The sequence below is a fragment of the Zalophus californianus genome, chromosome 1, assembly GCF_009762305.2.
Source record: "Zalophus californianus isolate mZalCal1 chromosome 1, mZalCal1.pri.v2, whole genome shotgun sequence".
In the NCBI taxonomy this organism is placed as follows: domain Eukaryota; kingdom Metazoa; phylum Chordata; class Mammalia; order Carnivora; family Otariidae; genus Zalophus; species Zalophus californianus.
The window spans coordinates 169,416,554-169,439,971 of NC_045595.1; the positions used below are offsets into that span (position 1 = coordinate 169,416,554).

The following is a 23,418-nucleotide window of genomic DNA, read 5'->3' on the forward strand; positions in this document are numbered from 1 at the left end:
ACATCCTCGCTAACACTTATTGCCTGCTCTTTTTTTTTTTTTCATTAGTAGCCATCCTAATAGGTGCCAGGTGGGTCCCATTAGTTTTTAAAGCCACATATATCTGCCCTCTTATCTCCTAAGAGATTTGCTAGAATCTGTCGATACCAGTCCTCTCGTAGCCGGCTATTTCTGTTGTCTTTGGTACTGACAATACCTATGAAATAACTGAGGCCTTGGTTATCTCTCCTTCTCTTTTGAGGCAAGCTAATAATCTGAGCCCTTGGTGGTAGTTGCTTAGATAGGTGAGAACTTTTATCTTCTGCCTTGAGGCAATAAGGTGCAATAGCTCAGAATGTGGACTATGAAGCCAGTTGCTTGGGTTAAAATCCTGGCATTGCCATTTATTAGATCTTGGACAAGTTACTATGGCACATTTTCTTTAGCTGTAACATGAAGCTAATAGAGTTACTATGAGGAGTAACTAAGTTAATACATAAAAACACTTAAAGCAGCTTCTGGTACATGGTTGGCACTCGGTCTGGTCTAATAGTAGCAATTGTTACCCCTCTGTAGCACACCCTACTACTTCATCCACTCTCCCAACTATTGTAGAAGATGTTTACTATTATTACTTACTATTTTATAGGTGCAAAAGCTGAAGTTTAGAGAGGTCAAGGTGACCTCTCTCAAGGTGACCAGCTGGTAAATAGGAGTTGAGATTTGTTCTTTGAGTCTGACCCCAAAGCCCTTTCCTAACATGTTCTATATCGATGGCTCTGGTTTGGTAGAGCAAATGACAAGGACAGCTTCATCTTTAATGGGGAAAGGCAACTATTATTACTAGTAGACCACTGGGGAGACTGGTAAAGTAAACATTCCATCAGCTTTCCCCCATTGTATCTCTCATCCCATGACTAAAGAGCATATGTGAGCACTGCTGCCAGACACTCACTTGTTAGATGAAAAGTGACTTGGCCATGCTCGTTACAAAATTAACTTTTAGGTCTTGGTGGTTTTAAAAAGACATGTGAAATGTAAGTCTCCACAGGATTCATAACCTTTAATTTAGAAGTGCTTTTGATTCTAATAAAAATCTATTTTTACTTGCAGTAAGATAGTAAAGGAAAAAAAAATCTCTGGAAAGGTTCTGGATGCCTTAAAGGAAAACTTGATTAGATGGTCCTGTTTTTCAGTAACACAGATGAGAAACTTCTGAATACCTTGTTAAAATGGAACGATGTGCCCCACTTTTGATTTAAATTCCATTACACTTATCTCCAGAAATTAGCAAAAAAAAGTTTTTCTGATAATAAAAATCATTAAGAGCTTTTTGATATCCTAAAAAATAACTTGTTTGAAGATAAAATTTATCCTGATATCAATATTGGTTTTGAAAATGAAAGAAAGCATCAGAAATTCTGTGTAACTCTTTGCTAAAAGAAAAATAACCTTAAGTCTTACTCCATAGATATTTTTCTTCCTCATGATAGGGAATGACATGAACATTTGTATTTTTAGTGTCATGAAGACCATTAAGGAGAAAGCTTTTCTGAAATATAGTAAATCATGATTATTTGCATTCTTTCTTGGCCCTGTATACTTAGAATTCATTGTTAATTCCATAGGGATTGGGAGGATATTTATCTTTGCTATTTGTTATGAGGGATTTGTTAAATAAATTCTTGCAGTAAGAAAAGGAGGATATTTTAAAGCAATTTAGTGATTTTTGTCTGCAAATAGTGCTACTAATTTCAGGTTGGTCTTTTTCTCCCTTATTATGGTAGGCCACCATGTCTCTTCCCAAGCTCATGGATCCACCTTTCATCTCCCTGCCAAATACACTTATGGAACACAGGCATCTTCCTCCAGCTATCAGGGAAGTCCCATGTCTATAAATAAACTGAGTGTCTTCTCATTTCCCTGCCTGGAGCAGGCACTGCTAGTGGATCACCAGTTTTTGTCCAGGGAACCATCCCAGTCTTCCAGGTATATCAGTGAGAAGAAACCACCTTTAGGCCAAGCTTCCTTCTCTCTCATAAGGCCATCCTGGGCTTGACTCCAACATCAGCTCAGTCTTTCAACTGTCTCTTTAGTTTTCCATTCTTCTTTATTCCATTTCCTTGTCCTTGAAATAGCTCCATTGTCTTGCAGTCCTTAAACCCTGACACCTGACCTGACATGCGACCTTTACTCATGAGATTTGTTTTAGGACTGTTTGCCATCAACCCATCATCTGATTTCTGGATTGCAGCTGTTCTGATCTCCTCATTGGTTTTACCATTTGTAATTCACCTTCTTCGTAGAATCATCATAGTAACTTTTCTAAAATATTTTTTTACCATTTTCCTACTTAAGGACCTACAATGTCTTCTTATTGCCTATTAGATAAAATATAAATGCCTCTTCCCTATATGTAAAGGCCTATATCATTTGACCCTTCATTGGTTATTAACTTGGTTTCCTTTACTAGTTCTTGAATAGATTCTCTGATCTACTCCGGTCAGTTCCATTATTCCAGCTGGTCTTGTCACCCACCCATCCCAGAAAACACACACACACACACACACACACACACACACACACACACACACTCACAAAATACCAGTTTCTGTTGCTTCTGTATCCTTCACATTGCCTAGTGGTATCAAGTGCAAAGTAGGGACTACTTTGTGTTTTGTTTTAACATAAAAGAATGCCTCTGACCCATTGTCATGATGGATTTGCCCTGCTTGTCTGGTACTCTGAATTCTAACCATTTATTCTTCCCTGCGTGTGTCTCCTGTATCCATCCTTCTGTTTACTTTTGTGACCAACACCGTAAGCATACAAGATGATTGATCCATGTTATGGAAGAGTCTTTAGCTGTGGAATGAAATAGAACTAAATGGGCTTAAATGGGAATGGAAGCTATGGTCTTGAGCTTCCAGATTGATGGTTTAAGCAAGTGAGTTAATCAGCCACAGACTGGTGATACTTGCTTATGGAATGGTTTGAATAATCCTTTTGTAATATTTTAGACATAAGTTACAATCGTTTTGAACTTAATGAGTCATCACAACAGAATTCTTTCCTTACCAGTGATGCTTTTTAAGACTCTTAGGTTCTTGAAGCAGGGCTGCCTCTGCTCTGTAGCTCTGCTCACCACTCAGAATATTTGGCTCTACCGTGGCCAACTAAAATAGAATACTTGAAGATTGGTTTCTTGTGGAGGAAGAGAGGCTTGTGGCAGTTCTTTCTTTTATGATGGATGTGACAGATGCAGCAGCTAATTGTCCCTTACTATCTATTCTCCCTTCTTCCATGTTAAGAGAATCCCTGAATTTCAGCTGGCATGTTGTTACCCTGAAAAAATGTTCAATTTCCCTCACTCTCTTGGCAGCTTTGGGCAGTGTGACTAAATTCAGAACAATAGGATGTGGGAGGGAGTACTGTAAGCAACTACTGGCTTGAGTTCTTTAATTAGGGAGCATGCCCTCTCCTTCCTGATTTTTCACCTTCCTAATGGCTGGAATGTGGCTGTGATGGTTAGCTGTCCTGGACTTTGGGGATGAGGGCAATACCTTTGGGGCAGAAAACCGGCAAGACAGAAGGAACCTGGGGCTCTCACTAGAGCTACTACATGAGCCCTGGACTGCTGATGCTCAGAGCTATTATGTTAAAGAGAAATAATTGTCCTGTTTAAGCTGTGACTGTTTTTGGTCTCTGTTTCAGCAGCTCATTAGTACGGTGGGGGATAAAAAAAGTATGAGGTTCAGTGTCCGCTGAGTGATATGAACAAGATGAGAAACATACTTTTAAAGATATTTAATAAGTCTTTTTTCAAATCAGTACAAAAATTTAAATACAAAAATGATTTGCTATTGACAAGTCTCAAATCTATCATGGAAACTCAAAAAAGTCACCAGTCTGGTCACCTTTCATGGTGTTCTGTAAAATATTTGAGAACAGTCACCCACTACAGACATTCTTTCCCTCCGTGGGATGTCATACTGCATTAAAACTCTGTGTTTAAATAACATAATGCCAGTTTGGTCCATTTCACATGGAAAAGTTCTAGCTGATTTTGAATTGAATAGGGATTATAGCACTACCCCTAGACTTTTGAACATGTCGTTGTTTCATCTGCTTTTACACTAATGTGTTAACATAATGTGCAACACTTAAAAGGGAAACACAGACACATAGATAATTATTTAAAACTCTTTTTTAAATTAAATGGAGTAATTCATTTAGCTCTGAGATTAGCACCATTGTAGAATACACAGTATCTGGCATAGATTTTGCTCCTCCCCATCTAAAAGTTAGAAGCATATGCCTGATAATATACACACTCACACACATTATATGTATGTATATATATATATATATATATATATATATATATATATATATATATAGGCAATTGAGTAACAACCAATAAATAAGTTGGAAGGTATTTTAAAAAGTGAAATTTGGTCTTAACTAAAGAGGTACTGTCTCTCTTACTTGGTGGAAATAAAAAGCCCATACATGTACAGATAAATATGGATTTACAGATCAGCTGATCTGACTTGCTTCCAAGCCATTCCAATGCAGCTATTCAGCAGAAGGAGCCCAGTGGATCCTTGTTGTCTCCATAGTCATCAGTCCAAAACCAGCATCCTCAAGACCAATCTGAAGGATGTTTGACCACATAGACACTGTCTGCTTTGAAAATGAAGGTTGGGTTGGGTATCTTTTGATGGGAAAATCTGTCATATAATTAGCAGTGAATAAGAAACCCTCTGGTAATGAACTCATTTCTCTTCTTAAGAAATTGAGAAGAAATGGTGCTCGTATACCATGTAAGGGAAAGACATCTATTAGGTAGAGGAGAATTTTTCTTGATGGTTAAAATGATTCAGATTTGACATAGACACATTTCCATGTGTGTTTATACCGTATTTATTTGTGTATTTTTCCATCTGTACCTTTCCCCTCAACTTCTCACTCTTAATTTTGAGGAACAGGTACAAGATTCTACGACCACAGCCCCACATTATTTCCCCCAGTGGCTTATAGTATCAGCAGCAGACTCATAGCTGACTGAAATATTTTGCCTGTGTTTTGAGACCAGATTTGAATGCCTGCAGCAGTTAGTATGTACCTAAGTGAAAACCTCGAAAGATACTTATTTTTCTCTTTAAACTTGTATTGGCTCTTGACTTGTGCTGAGTGTGAGGTGACACAAGCAGCACGGGCTCTTATTGCCCTTTGACATTTCAGATAGCTCTTCCACAGGTTGCTTCTAGAGAAACAGTTCTTTTCCTACAGTTTTAGTATCTACACTAGTACATCCATTTTTAAATTTAAAACTTGAGAAATTGTTTTTTCAAAAAAAGTTATTTTCCTATGTAATTCTGAAATTTTTTTTCTCCCCACATGAAGGATGGCTTGGATTTTGGAAATTGACTTTGGAACCTGAGACAACATGCCAGTTTGCATATATACTACACCAGGAAATTTCTTCAAAATTCAACTGCTACTGAAAAATAGCAATAGCCCTTTCATGGGTGAAACCTCATTGTAGTCATTTGTATGGGTAGGCAAAAGAAGGGGATTTTTATACACATGTAAACATAATTAAAAACTGTTGATAATGAATATTTCACAAAACTAGAAAGTTATTATTTTTTTCTTATGACTTCCATGTGTTTATATTAGTTGGGTCATAGTGGAAATTACATGGAGGGAAGAAAAAAAATTACAGAAAATAAAACAAAAAGGATCCTTAAGAAATAAGTGAGTTAATTACTGCTCCTGTCTCCCAACTGTTTTTTTAGCTCCTTTTGGGGCACTGTCTTATGTCCCTCAAATGTCTCATCCAGTGTGAGGCACACAGAATTTACTGAGTAAATTATATGGCAGGCGATTAGCTCACTTGTTCTTTTAGAAACACGAGATACACAATTCTGAGGACTTGTGTTGATAAGAGACATACAGCCTCTGATGGGAGGGAAATAGCCCTTGGACTGAAACCCTACTGCTCCCCCCGACTCCCTCCCACCGGGGCTATAGCACAGAACTCCTCCCCCACCTTCCCTGGCAAAACATCTGCCCAAAGACAGAGGAAATTATGCAAGTAAATACGGTATATAATTGTTATCATTGACATTTCCTTAAGCCATATCTATAAATCTTTAAACAATGTGAGCAAGTGACTTTCATTAGCTATGATCTTTCATACTGAAATATTTTGACTGATCTGAATAAGCAGGTTATCATGGAAGCATATAACAATACAATAGCTATTATGATTCCAGTGGGTACAGCACAAGTGTCAGTACTTGATACACAAATCTATCCCATCATTTTTAATTAGAGGCTGCTATGCAGAGCATTAAACATGCATCTTAGTTTTTATTTGTACATGATGGTTTAGATTTTCACTTAAATATAACTTTCCAACTATATAAATGCAATTATGTTTTTCATTTGGGTTTTTTCGGTGCGTCATTTTCTTTTCTTCTATTAAATCTCTCTTTCTTTTTTTACATGGGATACAATAAATATCCTGAAAAGGAGGAATGGACGTACTGCCCAGCATACAGTCCTGCAGCCTGTTCTGAGGGCATTTGGAGGAATACTCGGTCTCCGGGCCTGAGCAGCAGCACCGCACTCCCAGACGCCTGGTCCAGAAAGCCCTTTTTGTACTCATCGTACGTGTACATCATGGGCTCGTTGTTCTTGAACAGAGCAACCCACACGTTGCCCCCCTTGCAGTGAACATGGTATGCAAAGTAGTAGACCCCGGGAACCTCGCAGGTGAAGATGCCCGTCTGTGGGTTGTAGTTCTGTCTGCCATTATAGAGCAGTTTGTCAAACTTCACCGGGGCCCCCACAGGTGGGAAAGGTGCAGTCAGCTCAGCTGTAAAGGCAGGCATCTCGTAGGCTGGCCCTCCATTCTTGCCTTTCTTAGCCCCATAGGCATGGGGGGGTTTCACTCCATCAATTCCCAGCCCCATATCTGGTAGATACTCTCCATGGGGTGGTGGTGTAGGGGGCATCACAGCTGGGGGCCCTGGGGGTCCTGGAGGGCCTGGGGGCCCTGGAAGGCCCGGCTGGCCTTGAGGACCAAGGGCACCAGGCTTCCCTGGAGGCCCATGAAGTCCTGCTACTCCAGGCTTCCCTACTCCAGGGAACCCAGGGGGCCCTGGGATACCGGGTTCCCCTTTGGGGCCTGGCATTCCAGGTGGTCCAATGGGCCCACTTGGGCCTGCGATCCCTGGGATGCCTGGAGGGCCCTGTAAACCCTGATCCCCTGGGATTCCTGGTTCTCCCTTTGGTCCCAGCAGCCCTGGAGCACCAGGGAGCCCTGGTAAACCCTTGTGCCCAGCTTCCCCCTTGGGCCCTATGGGACCTGGCAAACCCCTCATGCCAGGGGGCCCTACTTCACCAAGGAAACCTGGCTTTCCTGGAAAGCCTTGAAGCCCTGGCTCGCCCTTGGGACCTGGTGGCCCCTGTGGTCCTACAACCCCACCTTCTCCTTTGGGTCCAGGAAAACCAATAGCACCTGGAGGACCCATAGGACCTGGGATTCCAGGCAGGCCTGGCTCTCCTGGAGGACCCCCCATTCCAGGGGCACCTACTGGTCCTTTCTCCCCTCTTGGTCCTAGAGCCCCAGGAAGACCCCCTATGCCCTTGTCACCTTTGGGTCCTGGGAAGCCTGGTTTCCCAATCCCTGGAAGGCCTGGGGGTCCTGGCAGCCCTGGCAGTCCTTGCTCCCCTTTGCCACCTGGAAATCCTGGCTGGCCAGGGATCCCGTCCTGGCCTGGTTTGCCAACTCCAGGCATCCCGGGAGGTCCTTGAACTCCCGGGACCCCAATAGGGCCTTGGGGCCCAGGTTCCCCTGGAGGACCTGGCTTTCCCAGGGGACCTTGGGGCCCAGGGAAGCCTGTCACTCCAGGTTTGCCCACTCCTGGAAGTCCAACAGGGCCAGGAGGGCCATGCATCCCTGGAGGTCCCTTGAGGCCTGGCAAACCTGGCATCCCAAAGCCCTTCTCCCCTTTGGGACCCTGAAGGCCTGGAGGTCCTGGTGGTCCTTTGGGACCTCGCTCTCCCTTTGCACCTGGTTGCCCTGGTAACCCTGGCCCACCTGGTTTTCCAATGCCAGGAAGTCCGTGAGGCCCTGGAGGTCCTTGCGGCCCTGGGATCCCCATAGGCCCAATCTCTCCTTTGGGTCCAATTTCACCTTTCGCTCCAGGCATTCCCATGGCTCCTGGCTTTCCTGGCATTCCAGGCATACCTGGTTTTCCAATTCCTGGGTATCCCTGTGGCCCTGGTTTTCCTTTGGTTCCAGGTATCCCATGGCCTGGTAGGCCGGGGGGCCCAGGTGGTCCTCTTGGGCCAGGCTCTCCACGGGGACCTTGCTCCCCTCGTAGACTGGCTAATGGTATTTCTACTGGGGGAGAGGGACAGAGAGGGCGGGGGAGGGCGGGGGAGAGGGAGGGGACAAAAGGGAGAAATTAATATTTATTATTCTTCAAGGAAGTCATGACGATCATTATTTAGTTCTGACAACCTTAGACCATTACTTATTGAGAGGAAAGACTAGGAATAATGTGTCCGTCTTCCGGGACCATCAGAACTTAAAGAACAATCAAGCTAATAATTGCTTTGTCATGTTTGAAATACTTTTTGAGGACTGATATCTGTAGCTGCTTTTATCAGCATTGGTTAAGGAAAAAAAGCTAAAAGGTATGAAGAAACATTTTTCCGAGTACAAAACTCCAAGTTTTGTTATGGTGTGTTCACTGTGGAGATTTTGGAAAATTCAAAAAAGGATAAAGAAAAATCAGAGTTGCCTATAATCACTTGACATTTATATGTACTTCCATCTCATGTTCTAGGTGTGCACGTGCGCGCATGTGTGTGTATTTTAAACAATGGAGTCATTCTCCATTTTTATTTTTTTATTACTTTTTCTATTTAATGCTATATTTTTCCATGTCCTTGTTTTTTTATATAATAATTTGTGGCTAAATATTTCCTCTTGTGTTGAAATACAGTATGATGTGTTAGGGAAAGTAATTATCATGTAATAGAAGTATTTTATCTTGTATGTGGTTTAATAACATCTTCCACATGGAGCACCTGGGTGGCTCAGTAGGTTAAGCAGCTGACTCCTGATTTCAGCTCAGGTCATAATCTCAGTGTCATGGGATCAAGCCCCATTTAGGGCTCCACACTCAGCAGGGAGTCAGCTTGAGATTCTCTCCCTCTCCCTCTGCTTCTCTCCCCCACACATGTGTGCACATGTGCCCTCTCTCTCTCCCTTCAAATAAATAGATAAATCTTAAAAAACTAAATCTTAAAAAAAATAAATAACATCTTTCACATCTGTCCTCTAGAGGCAAATACTTTTGCTTAATTTCTTTAATGTGCTATAGGATTTCCTAAGTCTCATATGAATTCAAATTTTTAATAAATTATTTCTCATTTGCAAATTGGGTTTCAAACAGGAGAAGTGAGTAAGATACTTGAGGCTGACAAGCAGTGTGGGGAAGGAATTGAGCTGGGCAGAGCAGGAAGCTCTTCTTGGTCTTGAAGTCTGGACTGGGCCACTTGGGCCTTCACTGTCTCGGCTTGCCTCTCTGTGCAGCAAGAATATTATGGCCCTGCTACAAGATTAGATAATAGATGTGAAAGACGTTGTGCTTTCACAAATTATTATCAAAATACAAAGCACATCTCTGTTATGATGATTATACTGTGCCTTTCAGAGTAACACAACTCTGGATCTTCTATGCTACTGAAATGAAACATAAGTGAAATTTATGGCCTCAAAGTTTTATATTAACCAGTAGTCACGTCTTAATCCTGACCATTATATTTTTCACTGACCTACTGTCAGGGAACAAAATAGAACCGCAGAACTCATATTCTTAGCAAATTCTCTTATTGCAATCTGGTACCCATCAGAATAAGTACAGGAAGTGCCAAAAGCCAGGCAGGCCACTTAAGAAAGGAAGGAGAACAAATGGCTGAGACCATCCCCTAAGTGGAATATCAGCTCCTGAAGAGAGGAAAATTGGGAATACTTCAATTATGCTAAGTCGATAGTCTTGTACTATTAAGACATGTTATATCTAAGCAGTGAATTGTGTAGTACATACTACGATATCAAGAGTGTCTGGGGCAGGGTCATGTCTTACTCATCAGGATTCCTTGGTGTCCAGCACAGTGCCTGGAATGTACTCTGTTCTTAGTTAGGGTTTCTTGAATGACCAACTGTAGCAACTCAAAAGTTTTATGATGCTTTAGTATTTACTGAGCATTTTTACTTACCTATGCCATTGATTTTCTCAACAGATCTTACTTTACAAAGAAAAGTAGTTTCAGAGAGGTGTTTTTTTTTTTTAATTGAAATATATAATTGACATACAGTAGTTATATTATTTTCAGGTCTTTCATTTCTGGCCTCTAGGCCTCTTAGCACCAAATCCACTAGCACCCCAGACAGAGATTCCTGCTTTTTCAGGGACCAGTGGGAATGACCTCCACTTCCTCAAAGGGAATTGCTATGCCGATGCAGTTCTTTTCCTACAATTTCTAGGTTTCCTAGGAATCCAGATGAACCTCATGAAGTTTTAAAAAAGTGTCTCTCACAGTGATAAGCATTTTGTAGGTGTTGAATAACTAATGATTATGGCTGGAAGGCAATGGGAAAAATTTTCATCTCTATATGCAGTCCTTACCCTTCATAGTCTCCTCTCAGTTTATTGATTAACAGGTGTAGTAGCTTAATTAAAGCACTCTTAAAAACACTGGCATTTATCCAGCATCTGGTTCACAAAGTGCTTTCATATGTATATATTTCTAACACAGCAGGTCCTTAACAACACTGCTCTCCCAGTAAAGAAGACTGACTAGTCACCTGTCTTTATTTTGAGTTTTCCAAAGATTTATTGAAGCAGAAACAAGTTAGCCAGATACTTGTTGGAAAAAAGCAGTTTTAATGGTATTCAAAAATACTTTTTAAAAGGTATTCTAGCACAAGTTTTCTTTGTACACTAGATGATGCTGTAAACTTTTTTCAAAATCTTTTAAGGCTATTGGTTCTTAAGAACTAGAAGTTATTCCTATTCCAAATCTACCTTGTGCTCCTGAAAAACTGCAGAAAAGCACTTGAAAGCTGTTTCTTTAAGATAATGGATTTCTTTTTTTAATTCTTGGAGGTAATATATTGCTGCACCAAGTCATGTGCAATTTTCACTCAAGGTCATCGTGATGCTGAGAAATTGCATTGATAACCTGTCCCTCTCTAGTTTCAACCTTCTTAATCAGAAGTACCCTTTTTGAGTGAGTGTCAATGAGAGGGAGTGAATCCAGATTGGCTTCCCTCAGGTTCAGGGAAGAAAAGTTTGGAAGAGGCAGAGCAGTCCTGCTCTCCACGCCTTCCAGCAGCCTCCTGTAGGCTTGTCACCAACCCCCCCCCCAACCGCTTTAATCCCCCAGCATCTGGCCCAGCTTCTGACACTAAAATAGATGCTCATTAAATAGTTGCCAAATGTTGGAATAGATAATGAATAAGGGAATAAAAATACATTTTGTGCCATTTAATGCTGTTAAAATAAAGCACAACATAAAACAGTAATTTTGTTTGTATTTTTAGGTCTTGAACTTTTCAAGGATAGAGTTTAGAGCACAGTAAACAATGTCAGTAACACATTCCAAAATAAAAATTTCTAAAATTTAGCTTCTCCCCCGATCTTACAGTTTCGGATTTTGGAAAGCTGCTGTTTCATAACAGCACAGGAATATGATGTTACCTTTGCCTTTCTTAGGTGCTGCTTCCTTGCCCATTCTTGGCACTGGCTGAATTTCCTTCATATATTGGGGTAGATGTGGATATTCTTTGCCATACTGCATGCGGGGCAGCTCCTTGCCCATGTTAAGGCCATCTTTCCCCAAAGGCATGTGAGGTCCTTGCTGGCCCAGAGGCTGGTATTGTGGAATTTGCGGTGGGATCTGAGGAGGAATTTGTGGTGGCAGCGGCTTGATCCCATAGTAAGCACCAGCCTGAATGAGCCTGATGGAGCCCAGGGAAATGGTAAGCAGCACTCCCAGCAGTGGAGGGCCAGGTGGCATAGCCATCACCTGCGGAAGGAATGAATGCACCAACATGGTGAAAACTGGCAGGCCAAGTGACGAGTTTACCTAGAGAAAGAAGGGGGAGAAAAAGGACACAATCTTTATCATCAGAACATCACCCGTGGAAGGCAAATGAAAAGGAGGATGATGTTACCTCTCAGAAGGAAATAAGCAAAAAATAGAAAAGATTAGGAACTGTCAAATGAAGGCAATTGGTGGGATTATAAGCTATGGGAAATACTGCTGTGTATCCCCAAATATCAATTCTGCTTTCGTCCATAGTATTGGAACTCTTGATTTTTAGCTGGAACAGAGCAGCCCAGAATAAAGACATTTCAGCCAGGTGTGGTGATGTGACAAAAGTTCTGTCCAATTGGATGTAGTTGTAATGGGTACAACTTCCAAGAAGGATCCTAAAAGAGTGGCCCTGTTTTTCCTCTTCCTTCCTGCTGGCTGAAATGTGGTTACGTCGCCTGGAAACAGACCAGACACCTGGGACCAGGAAGTGAAATCCGTGCACTGAGCATGGTGGAGTAACAAGCTAGAATAAACCTCAGCCTTTGTTGAACACGAAGGTCCCTATTAATCCTTACATTTGAAATTTGTTTACACAAGAAAGAGCTAAAGGTTTATCATCTTCTTTAAATCGCTGTTATTTTGAGTGTCACACATTTGCACTAAACTTAATCTTAATGGCTAGAGTACATTGTCCAAAAGGAGACAAACTTGGTGTCAAGTCAGGCTTTGTTAGTACGAGCCAAAATTCTATTCTAGGTGGAAACGGTTGGTAATTGATAGGCTTTACGCCGGGGGCTGGGATTTTTCATCTGCCTTTTGCTTTGGTGTGGTCACAAAGTAATGTAAGATTTAAAGAGCAAGCAAACAACAGTAATGAAAACTGTGGAAGTCTTCTGAATTGGAGAGAAGGTACTTCATGTGACAGTCCCAAAATATTTTAAAAAGTGACTATCATAATTATGCACATACAGGAATGCCATTTCGTTCTACTTAAATACTATAAAGTCGTTAATTTAGAATTTGCCTAATTGGACCTGGAGTGCACTGATGTTTGTCTTTATACTATTATGAAAGAAAGGAGCTTACAAGGCAAAACTAGTTGTGTAAAGAAAACAACGATGTTTAACTACTCATGAGAATAAGCTGTACAAGCCCTTTAATAGCATCCTTTGCAGTTTAACAGTTAATGGAATAAATATTAATGGGGCTTATATGTTTATAAAAAACCAACTCAAAAAGACCTCTGGAAATGCCTAGGACTGAAAACCCAAAAGCCCAGGGAACTGCAGTGCTCACAAAGGCCCACTAGAGGGTAAGTGTGGTACACATTGAAGTCTGTTCTCCAGGGTACTCACACGACATAATAAGGTGCTCCCCACACCTTTAAAAGGTCTTGATGAAAATCTGAATCCTCGGTGGAGTGTCACCATTATGCTGGAGAAAGAAGTGGCAAGGTTCTCACAATTTTTAATGTAAGAATATTCTGGAGAACTTTGAATAAACTTCTATCTCTAAATAATTATAATTTCCATTCTGTGAGTTTGTTTTCTTTGCTTCTGCCTTACTTAATTCTGGATCATAGTTTTCCACTTCTTAGAAAATATGTGTTGACTTTGCAACATCCTATTCAAGAGTAATGCCAAGAGTGAGAACAGGCTACAAAAGAATTGGTTAATAAAAAGCACCTAAGAAAATATTTAATGGAATCTCTACCACAAAATTCACTGCTTTACAATTTTTTAAAGTATACTAACTAGTCATTTTCCCCCAAAACATCTGTCAGCAAAATGATTTATAAAATGTCCTCCATTTCATAAATCAGAATAGTCTCAAGAACTGGTTGATTCAAATGTACTTGAAATAATACATGGGCTGGTAAATGGGAGGAGATAGAAAGGAATTATTTTCTGTCTAAGAATGATTAATTATTATAAACCATTTGGAAAAAGCCACAAAATTAGTATTGATTTATACTCGGTAATAGTTTTATTTTAGATGGGAAAAGAACATCTGCTGTAAGTACTCAATGATAAATTTATTGACTACTTACCAAACACAATGCTAGACCCAGCCAGGGATTACAAAGATAAATATAATATGGTCAATGGGCCCTGCCCCCACAGAGCTTAGACTTTTTTAGTAGACGTGACAGACGTATAAACTATTAATGAGTAGCAAGGGATATCCATAAAAAAGGTAAATTTCCCACCCACTTCTGTCCAGTAACTTAAATCCCTTCCCTTGGAGGCAACAACTTTTCCCATTTTTCTTCATGTTTCCGGAGATGTTCTAAGAATATGCACATATACGACACACACCTTTAAGACACAAATTACAGTATACTATACATACCACTATTCCTTACTTTGTCCACTTAGAAGACTAGAACTTCAGACCTTATTTCTCAGTTTTATATATCTTAAGAGATCCCTTCAACTTCTTTGTTAAAAATAAGACTCAATTGTTCTCTAAAGTCCTTAACATTCAATGTCTAAGGCAGTCACTAGAGAGCTGAAAATGTTAATCCATACCAGAAATACATGGTAATACCTGGTGATGTATAAGCTGGGACTTAATTCCGTCTTTGGGGATGACTGAATTTAATTACTAAACCCTAAGCTTGTGGTGATGTCTTTAAGAATAAGCTAGCATGCTTGGCCCTTCGCCCTTCCATCAATTCAGTGAATGTTTTGGATTATATTTAATAATCTTTAAACCAGGACAATCTAATGAAACACTGGAAAACTGGAAGGAAGCAAAATGCCTGGGAAGACCAGTTGAATACCAAAGGCCCAGCGGATCCTTCTTTACTACAATTATTTCCTCTTGTAGGCTTGGCCTTTCTCTCCTGAAAACCACCTCTTTAGGTCTGCCATCTGCCATTTCTCTGGCTCTTTATTTAAATAAACTTTGTTCAGTTTTAACTTGAATATTTATATAGGGGCCCTGGTTAGAATTTAGCGCTTGACTTATACTTACTAATTTCCCTCTTGTCCCTGAGGATATTTTTGGTGGTCAAAGTGGTGTGGTGGTTCTCCCCAAATCACTCAGAAGAACATCAGATTTGTGTAGGCTATACAAACACCTGGTGGGAAGAAGGAGCCTTGGAATTTCTGCTGGGAGAAATGGTGGTAATGGGTTTTCTTGCCTCTTTTTCCTTTTTCTGAGGGTGCAGGACATAATAATGTGAGTTCTAGTCGCTGTTTTCTTAGATTTCTATTTGATACCACACGTGCGTGAGTGTGTGCGTGTGTGTGTGCGTGTGCGCTTGATTATGCATGAACATAAACATATATGATGTGTGTGGACAGTGGATCTTTGCCACTCAGGCCAACTTAGTGATGGGTTTCATGTCATTATGAGAAAAGCCTTGAAGAATAAGTCAAAGACCTGGAGTTGAGTTGTAGCTCTGCTATTCACCATGTCTATGACTTTGGGCAAGTCCCTTATCTTCACTAAGCCTCAGTTTCCTTCCCTATAAAACAGCAACTATAAAAAAGAAATAATAATCTCAGCTTCTCCCACAGAGCTGTTCAAGGACACAAATGATAATACGATTTTTTTTTGTAAGCTGAAAAGCACCATTCAAATTTAAGTTATTATTAATGGAGTGTGACCAAAAAGACAAATCAAAACCAACTAAAATGTCAAAGACTTTCAAAGAAGGATACTAGCCAAAATAAATGTGAGGTTAACTGCAGTAATGATAAACCTAACATGAATAAAACAATAATGGCCATTAAAATGTACTTGTTAAAAATGGCAAAAAAGAACAGCTGAACCAAGGCAGTTATTCATTCTGGTACCAAAGTCGCCAATCCTAATCATTTTGAACAGCCCTAAATGGTTCCCTATATTTGGGAAGGGCTGCAGAGAGTTTCAGTTTCCTCATGTGACCCGTAATGTATATAACAGAATAATGTGATATATATTATTTTAGACACTCCTCAGCATTTTATTTGTACATTTATCCCCATGAGATTTTGGCTTGCTGTGCAAAAGAATGTTCTTGCCCTAAATCCAACTTTCCCTTTCACATGGTGCTAACACTGCACACACGTGCACGCACGTGTGTGTGTGTGTGTGTGTGTGTGTGTGTACAAGCCTCTCTCATCTGCTGCTGGGCAGCCCCTCACACAGGATTGGTAGTTTCTCAAGGCCTCAGATTTCTCGCCCCTGAAGCAAGGGGAAGTCAGACAGAATCCTACCCCTGCAGTATTCACCAGAATTGTCTCCTTGGCTTTCCCATGCCTTTTAAAGAAGGTTCTGTCCTGCTTGCATTTCTCAGAGCAATTCATTCATTAGGTGTAGATCTGTAAGGAGTGCCTACTAATTATTACTCTTATGGGTACTAGAGAAAGGAGTGAATTAGATGAGGTCCTTGATCTTATTGAACTCACATTCCAGTGTGGGGAGACAGGCAATAATAAACAAGTTAAAAATAAATTAACAATTTTAGACTTGAGTGCTGTGAAGAAAACCAAGCAGGGTGAATGCCTCGAAAATCACTTGGGGCAGAAGACACTGTTTTGGAAAGGGTGGTGAGGTAAGACCTTTCTGAGAAAGCAAATTTTGGATAGAGATGTGAAAGTTGAAAGGCTTATTTGTCTTTCAAGACACAATACTAAAAAAACCCGAGAAAATCCTATTTATCACAATGGTAGTTACAGGTGACTTTCACTAATGTAAACCTATGTTTCAAAATTTTACTCTTCATCTACGTCTATACTCATTTTGACCTCTTTATTGTATTTTTTTTCCCCTGGAGGTTTCTCCTTTTTTACTTTTTAATCTTTCTCCAGATTTCAACCCTACTGTATAAGTTTGCTAGGGCTGCCAAAACCAAGTATCTTAGACTGGATGGTTTAAACAATAGAAATGTATTTCCCCCCAGTTGTGGAGACTAGAAGTCAGAGATCAAGATGTTGGCATGGGGGTTTCTTCTGAGACCTCTCCCCATGGCTTGTAGATGGCCATTTTCTCCCTTGTCTTCACATGATATTTCTTCTGTGTGTTTGTGTCCTTTATAAGGACACCAGTCATGTTAGATCAGGACCTACCCTACTGACCTCATGTTAACTTAATTTCCTCTTTTTTAAAAAACCCCTCTTCATTAAATACAGTCATATTTGAAGGTACTAGAGGTTAGGACTTCAACATATGAATTTGGGGAGGACAGAACTCAGCCCATATCACCTACCATTCCTCTAGACCAACTCAGGTCCTACCTCTTCCATCAAGTCTTCCCTGCCTTTTCAACCATCATTATCTTCCTTGTCCTACTGAAAATTTAACACAAAATTATTTTTTTAAAGATTTTATTTGAGAGAGAGAGAGCATGTGTGAGAGATTGAGAGAACTAGTGGGGGGAGGGGCAGGGGGAGAAGCAGGCTCCCCACTGAGCAGGGAGCCCAACGTGGGACTCGATCCCAGGACCCTGGGATCATGACCCGAGCTGAAGGCAGATGCTTAACTGACTGAGCCACCCAGGCGCCTGAAAATTTAACACAAAGTTAAATGCAGCTCATCGACCTTATGTTTTTTCCTATTGTTTTTTTTGTCCATTAGACCACAACATGATTGTAAACTTCTTGAGGACAAGGAAAATATGTGATATTCTTTTGATTTTCTCAATATTTATTGATAGAGCTTGACAGTCAAAACTCTTAGTGTTGATAGAGGCTTTAGAAAATATCTATTTTAGCCTCACTCTGCATTTAGAATCCTGTCTACAACAGTTGCTGACAAGAAAGCCCTCACATTTCCTACTTGAATATTAATAATGATAGAAACATTCATAAAGCAACCTATTACCATGTTGTACAAATTTTTTAAAGATTTATTTATTTATTTCAGAGAGAGAAAGAACAAGTGGAGGAGGGGCAGAGGGGGAGAAAGAGAGAGAATCTCAAGCAGACTCCCCGCTGAGCATGGAACCCAATGTGGAGCTCCATCTCATGACCCTGAGATCATGACCGAAGCCAAAACCAAAAGTCAGTCACTTAACTGACTGACCCACACAGGCACCCCATGTCATACAACTTTTGTTGTTATTTTTATTACATGAGCAGCTGGTAGGGGAGACCCACCTTTTCTGATTCATAAATGGCAGTGCACATGTAGCTTACTTTTAGTGGGAGGTGGGAAGGGGAAATTAAAAATATATCCCAAAATTGGCTAAGGCAAAAGAGGAATGGTTACATGACCTTTTACTATCATGCCAATAAGCCCACCTTAGGATCATCTAGGGACATGTAACTTATTGCATAATTGATTAGCATTACAGATATTAACAACTCTAAACGATGTTGACCAGGATACGGTTTTATTGCCCTGTACTAGGTTAACCAGTTGTGTATCTAACAGCATTATCTCAGCATTCTTTTTTACTAGCTCATGATGATAAAAGAAAAACCCAGGTTTATATTTTATTTCAAACCCACTTTGTCATCATGTTAAATAAAACTTTGACATGTTCACTTGTGAATGAGAGTTGTAGTTTTTTTACTTTTATTTTATTATGTTATGTTAATCACCATACATGACATCATTAGTTTTTGATGTAGTGTTCCATGATTCATTGTTTCCATATAACACCAGTGCTCCATTCAATACATGCCCTTTTTAATACCCATCACCAGACTAACCCATCCCCCACCCCCTCCCCTCTAGAACCCTCAGTTTGTTTCACAGAGTCCATCGTCTCTCATGGTTCATCTCCCCCTCCGATTCCCCCCCCCTTCATTTTTCCCTTCCTACTATCTTTTTTTTTTTTTAACATATAATGTATTATTTGTTTCAGAGGTACAGGTCTGTGGTTCATCAGTCTTACACAATTCACAGCACTCACCATAGCACATACACTCCCTGGTGTCTATCACCCAGTCACCCCCTCCCTCCCATCCCCCACCACTCCAGCAACCCTCAATTTGTTTCCTGAGATTAAGAATTCCTCATATCAGTGAGATCATATGATACATGTCTTTCTCTAATTGACTTAGCATAATAACCTCTAGTTCCATCCACGTCATGGCAAATGGCAAGATTTTGGGGGTTTTTTGATGGCTGCATAATATTCCATTGTATATATATACCACTCTTCTTTATCCATTCATCTGTTGATGGACATCTTGGCTCTTTCCATAGTTTGGCTATTGTGGGCATTGCTGCTATAAACGTTGGGTTGCACGTACCCCTTTGGATCACTATATTTGTATCTTTGGGGTAAATACCCAGTAGTGCAATTGCTGGGTCATACAATAGCTCTATTTTCAACTTTTTGAGGATCCTTCATACTCTTTTCCAGAGTGGCTGCACCAGTTTGCATTCCCACCAACAATGTAGGAGGGTTCCCCTTTCTCCCCATCCTTGCCAACATTTGTCATTTCCTGACTTGTTAATTTTAGCCATTCTGACTGGTGTGAAATGGTATCTCATTGAGGTTATGATTTGGATTTCCCTGATGCCGAGCGATGTTGAACACTTTTTCAAGTGTCTGTTGGCCATTTGGATGTCTTCTTTGGAAAAATGTCTGTTCATGTCTTCTGCCCATTTCTTGATTGGATTATTTGTTCTTTGAGTGTTGAGTTTGATAAGTTCTTTATAGATTTTGGATACTAGCCCTTTATCTGATATGTCATTTGCAAATATCTTCTCCCATTCTGTTGGTTGTCTTTTGGTTTTGTGGACTGTTTCCTTTGCTGTACAAAAGCTTTTTATCTTGATCAAGTCCCAATAGTTCATTTTTGCCCTTGCTTCCCTTGCCTTTGGTGATGTTTCTAGGAAGAAGTTGCTGCAGCTGAGGTCGAAAAGGTTGCTGCCTGTGTTCTCCTTTAGGATTTTGATGCACTCCTGTCTCACATTTAGGTCTTCCAGCCATTTTGAGTCTATTTTTGTGTGTGGTCTAAGGAAATGTTCCAGTTTCATTCTTCTGCATGTGGCTGTCCAATTTTCCCAGCACCATTTGTTGAAGAGACTGTCTTTTTTCCACCATTCTTTCCCGCTTTGTCGAAGATTAGTTGACCATAGAGTTGAGGGTCCATTTCTGGGCTCTCTATTCTGTTTCATTGATTTATGTGTCTGTTTTTATGCCAGTACCATGCTGTCTTGATGATTACAGCTTTGTAATAGAGCTTGAAGTCTGGAATTTTGATGCCACCGGCTTTGCTTTTCTTTTTCAACATTCCTGTCTCTATTGGGGGTCTTTTCTGGTTCCATACAAATTTTAGGATTATTTGTTCCATTTCTTTGACAAAAGTTGATGGTATTTTAATAGGGATTGCATTAAATGTGTAGATTGCTCTAGGTAGCATTGACATCTTCACAATATTTGTTCTTCCAATCCATGAGCATGGAACATTTTTCCATTTCTTTGTGTCTTCCTCAATTTCTTTCATGAGTATTTTATAGTTTTCTGAGTACAGATTCTTTGCCTCTTTGGTTAGATTTATTCCTAGGTATCTTATGGTTTTGGGTGCAATCGTAAATGGTAGCAACTCCTTAATTTCTCTTTCTTCTGTCTTGTTGTTGGTGTATAGAAATGCAACTGATTTCTGTGCATTGATTTTCTATCCTGCCACTTTACTGAGTTCGTGTACGAGTTCTAGCAATTTTGGGGTGGAGTCTTTTGGGTTTTCCACATAAAGTATCATATATCTGCAAAGAGTGAGAGCTTGACTTCTTCTTTGACGATTCAGATGCCTTTTATTTCTTTTTGTTGTCTGGCTGCTGTGGCTAGGACTTCTAGTACTATGTTGAATAGCAGTGGTGAGAGTGGACATCCCTGCCGTGTTTCTGAGCTTAGGGGGAAAGCTCTCAGTTTTTCCCCATTGAGAAAGATATTGGCTGTGGGTTTTTCATAGATGGCTTTTATGATATTGAGGTGTGTACCCTCTATCCCTACACTCTGAAGAGTTTTGATCAAGAAAGAATGCTGTACTTTGTTAAATGCTTTTTCTGCATCTATTAAGAGGATCATATGATTCTTGTTCTTTCTTTTATTAATGTATTGTATCACATTGATTTGCGCATGTTGAACCGACCTTGCAGCCCAGGAATAAATCCCACTTGGTCGTGGTGAATAATCTTTTTAATGTACTGTTGGATCCTATTGACTAGGATTTTGGTGAGAATTTTTGCATCCGTGTTCATCAGGGATATTGGTCTGTAGTTCTTCTTTTTGATGGGGTCTTTGGTTTTGGGATCAAGGTAATGCTGGCCTCATAAAATGAATTTGGAAGTTTTCCTTCCATTTCTATTTTTTGGAACCAGTTTCAGAAGAATAGGTATTAATTCTTCTTTAAATGTTTGGTAGAATTCCCCTGGGAAGTCATCTAGCCCGAGAACTGTGTTTTTAACATTTTGAGAATTATGCTTTGATGGGGACACAAAAAATAGCCAAAAACCTAAATATAGGCAGTGTTGGATAATATGGAGATAAACAAAGCAGGAGAGGTTAGGTAAGGAAGTAGATGGTTATTATTTGTGGAGATGATGTTCTTTGAAACCCATTTTACTATAGAAACTGAGTCTTCTGTGCTTGGGTGGGTTGGCACCTGGGTTTTAAAGGAAGAGAGAAGCAACTCTAAATAATAGAGGATAGAGAAATTCTGGGGAATTCTGGAGGAGATTAAGTGTGAGCAGAGTTGATTGCTACATGGAGGAGAGTCCCAGAAAAGGAGATCTCCAGTGGAGGAGCAGTCAAGAAAAGAAAAATTCATTTCAGACAGGCTTTTTATGTTTATTATAGGATATGGATTGTAAATCTCCTCCTTCATATCCTCAGAGACGAGGAAACCCTAATCCTTCTGAAGAAAACCTAATTCTTTTGTGGGAATGGATTTTTGGGGGGTTAGGTGGAAGAATGGTTCAATGCTGCTCCAGGGTGGCAAGGGGCAAAATCTGTGGCTGAATATGAGAAAACCAGAGAACTAGAACCAGAGGACGGCTGGGGAAGGCAGGCCAATGAACATAAAAGTTATAATAATATTAGCTATGTTTTTGAGCACTTTATGCCAGCACCATGAACATACTTCAAATACATTATATTATAAATCTTATATCCACTTATTAAGTTTTTTTAATGTTAAGCTCAAATGATATCTCACGTCCTGTATTTGTAAAATTGATTATTTTACTGAAATTGAAGGCTGTTAGATCCCAAGTTAAAATTTTTAAATCCTTATTTGATTACTTTTGGAAGCCATCATCCAATACATTAACTAACAAATCTTTCTACTTTGTTTTGCAAGGTACAGATCTAACTATACTGTCACTTTTCTCCATCTTGACCTCCAAATACCAAGGCTGCCTTTTTAGCTGAAAGAAAGAATTTCTCTGTTTTATAGGATGTGATCCTGGACTGGATCCCTACCTTTTTGCTTTTTGGACTTGGGACAAAAGCTTGGAAGGTATTCATGAAATTAGAAAGCCACTAGCAAGGTGAATATGCTAAGATGGAACCTAAAGAAATAAAGCTCTCCAGATGTTGGTCAGTCACTCCAATGAAGGCAGTGGGCAAGATCATCCCATAAGCACTCATTAGTTTTAATTAATCTGCCCATTTACATCTATCAGGACTGATATAAATATAAAGCAGCTTGACCTACATGCTTCACTGATGAATCTGCTATAACAAAGAGCAGCAAACAACCTCACCTACTAGCTATCCGCAGACCATGATGTCACAGGACCTACAGAACCTGAGATGTCAGTTAGGTTGTGTCCCCACCTCTAGGAATGGGCCACCCACATAACCCCTCTGAAACAAATGACCAATCCCTACATTCCACAAATTCTCCAGAAGAGGAGATTTCACAACATTCCCCAGTAACCAACTGCAGGATTTCATAGACCTACATTTCTTAATATCTAATCTGGCTCTTTCTTGCTGAACTTTAAACTCATTTCCTCTTTTCCATTCTCAAAGGAGGTGGGAAATATCTGGAGAATATTTTTCTTAAAATAATAGTTCACATACTCGAAGTCTGCAATTAACTCCTTTTGTCTCTCTAAATGGAATCATGTCAGCTGCCAAATAGTTTATAAAATACTTGAGAGGACTCTTAAAAGAGAAAGTTCTAAAGTGGATTCCTTTTTTTGCTTTGTTTTGCTTTTCTCCCCATAACATGACCACATCATTGTTCTCAGAGCATAGAGCACCTAAATTCTAGTTCTGACCTAAGCCAGGCACTAACCTGCTGAGGCATTGGTTTCATTTGCAGAATGGGAACACTGGCTAGATGACTTCAAGTTCTCCTGTAGTTCTAAAATTCTATAGTGTGAACATGAATAACATATCCACACTTC

At 40.1% G+C, this 23,418-nt stretch overlaps 1 protein-coding gene across 10 annotated transcripts in view; it reads right to left on the minus strand.

The window, feature by feature from the left end:
- Positions 1 to 3,799: 3,799 nt before the first annotated feature.
- COL8A1 (collagen type VIII alpha 1 chain) overlaps positions 3,800 to 23,418 on the minus strand; it is a 163,456-nt gene continuing 143,837 nt past the window's right edge. For 8 of the 10 annotated variants that reach the window (XM_027585503.2, XM_027585507.2, XM_027585510.2 and 5 more), the window contains 2 exons: positions 11,772 to 12,159; positions 3,800 to 8,401 (listed from right to left, as the gene is read on the minus strand). In XM_027585503.2, the coding sequence (XP_027441304.1) occupies positions 6,492 to 8,401; positions 11,772 to 12,126 (2,265 nt within the window). In that variant the 5' untranslated portion in view covers positions 12,127 to 12,159 and the 3' untranslated portion in view covers positions 3,800 to 6,491. The remainder of the gene's footprint in view (positions 8,402 to 11,771; positions 12,160 to 23,418) is intronic. The other 2 variants (XM_027585512.2, XM_027585511.2) reach the window with 2 other exon arrangements.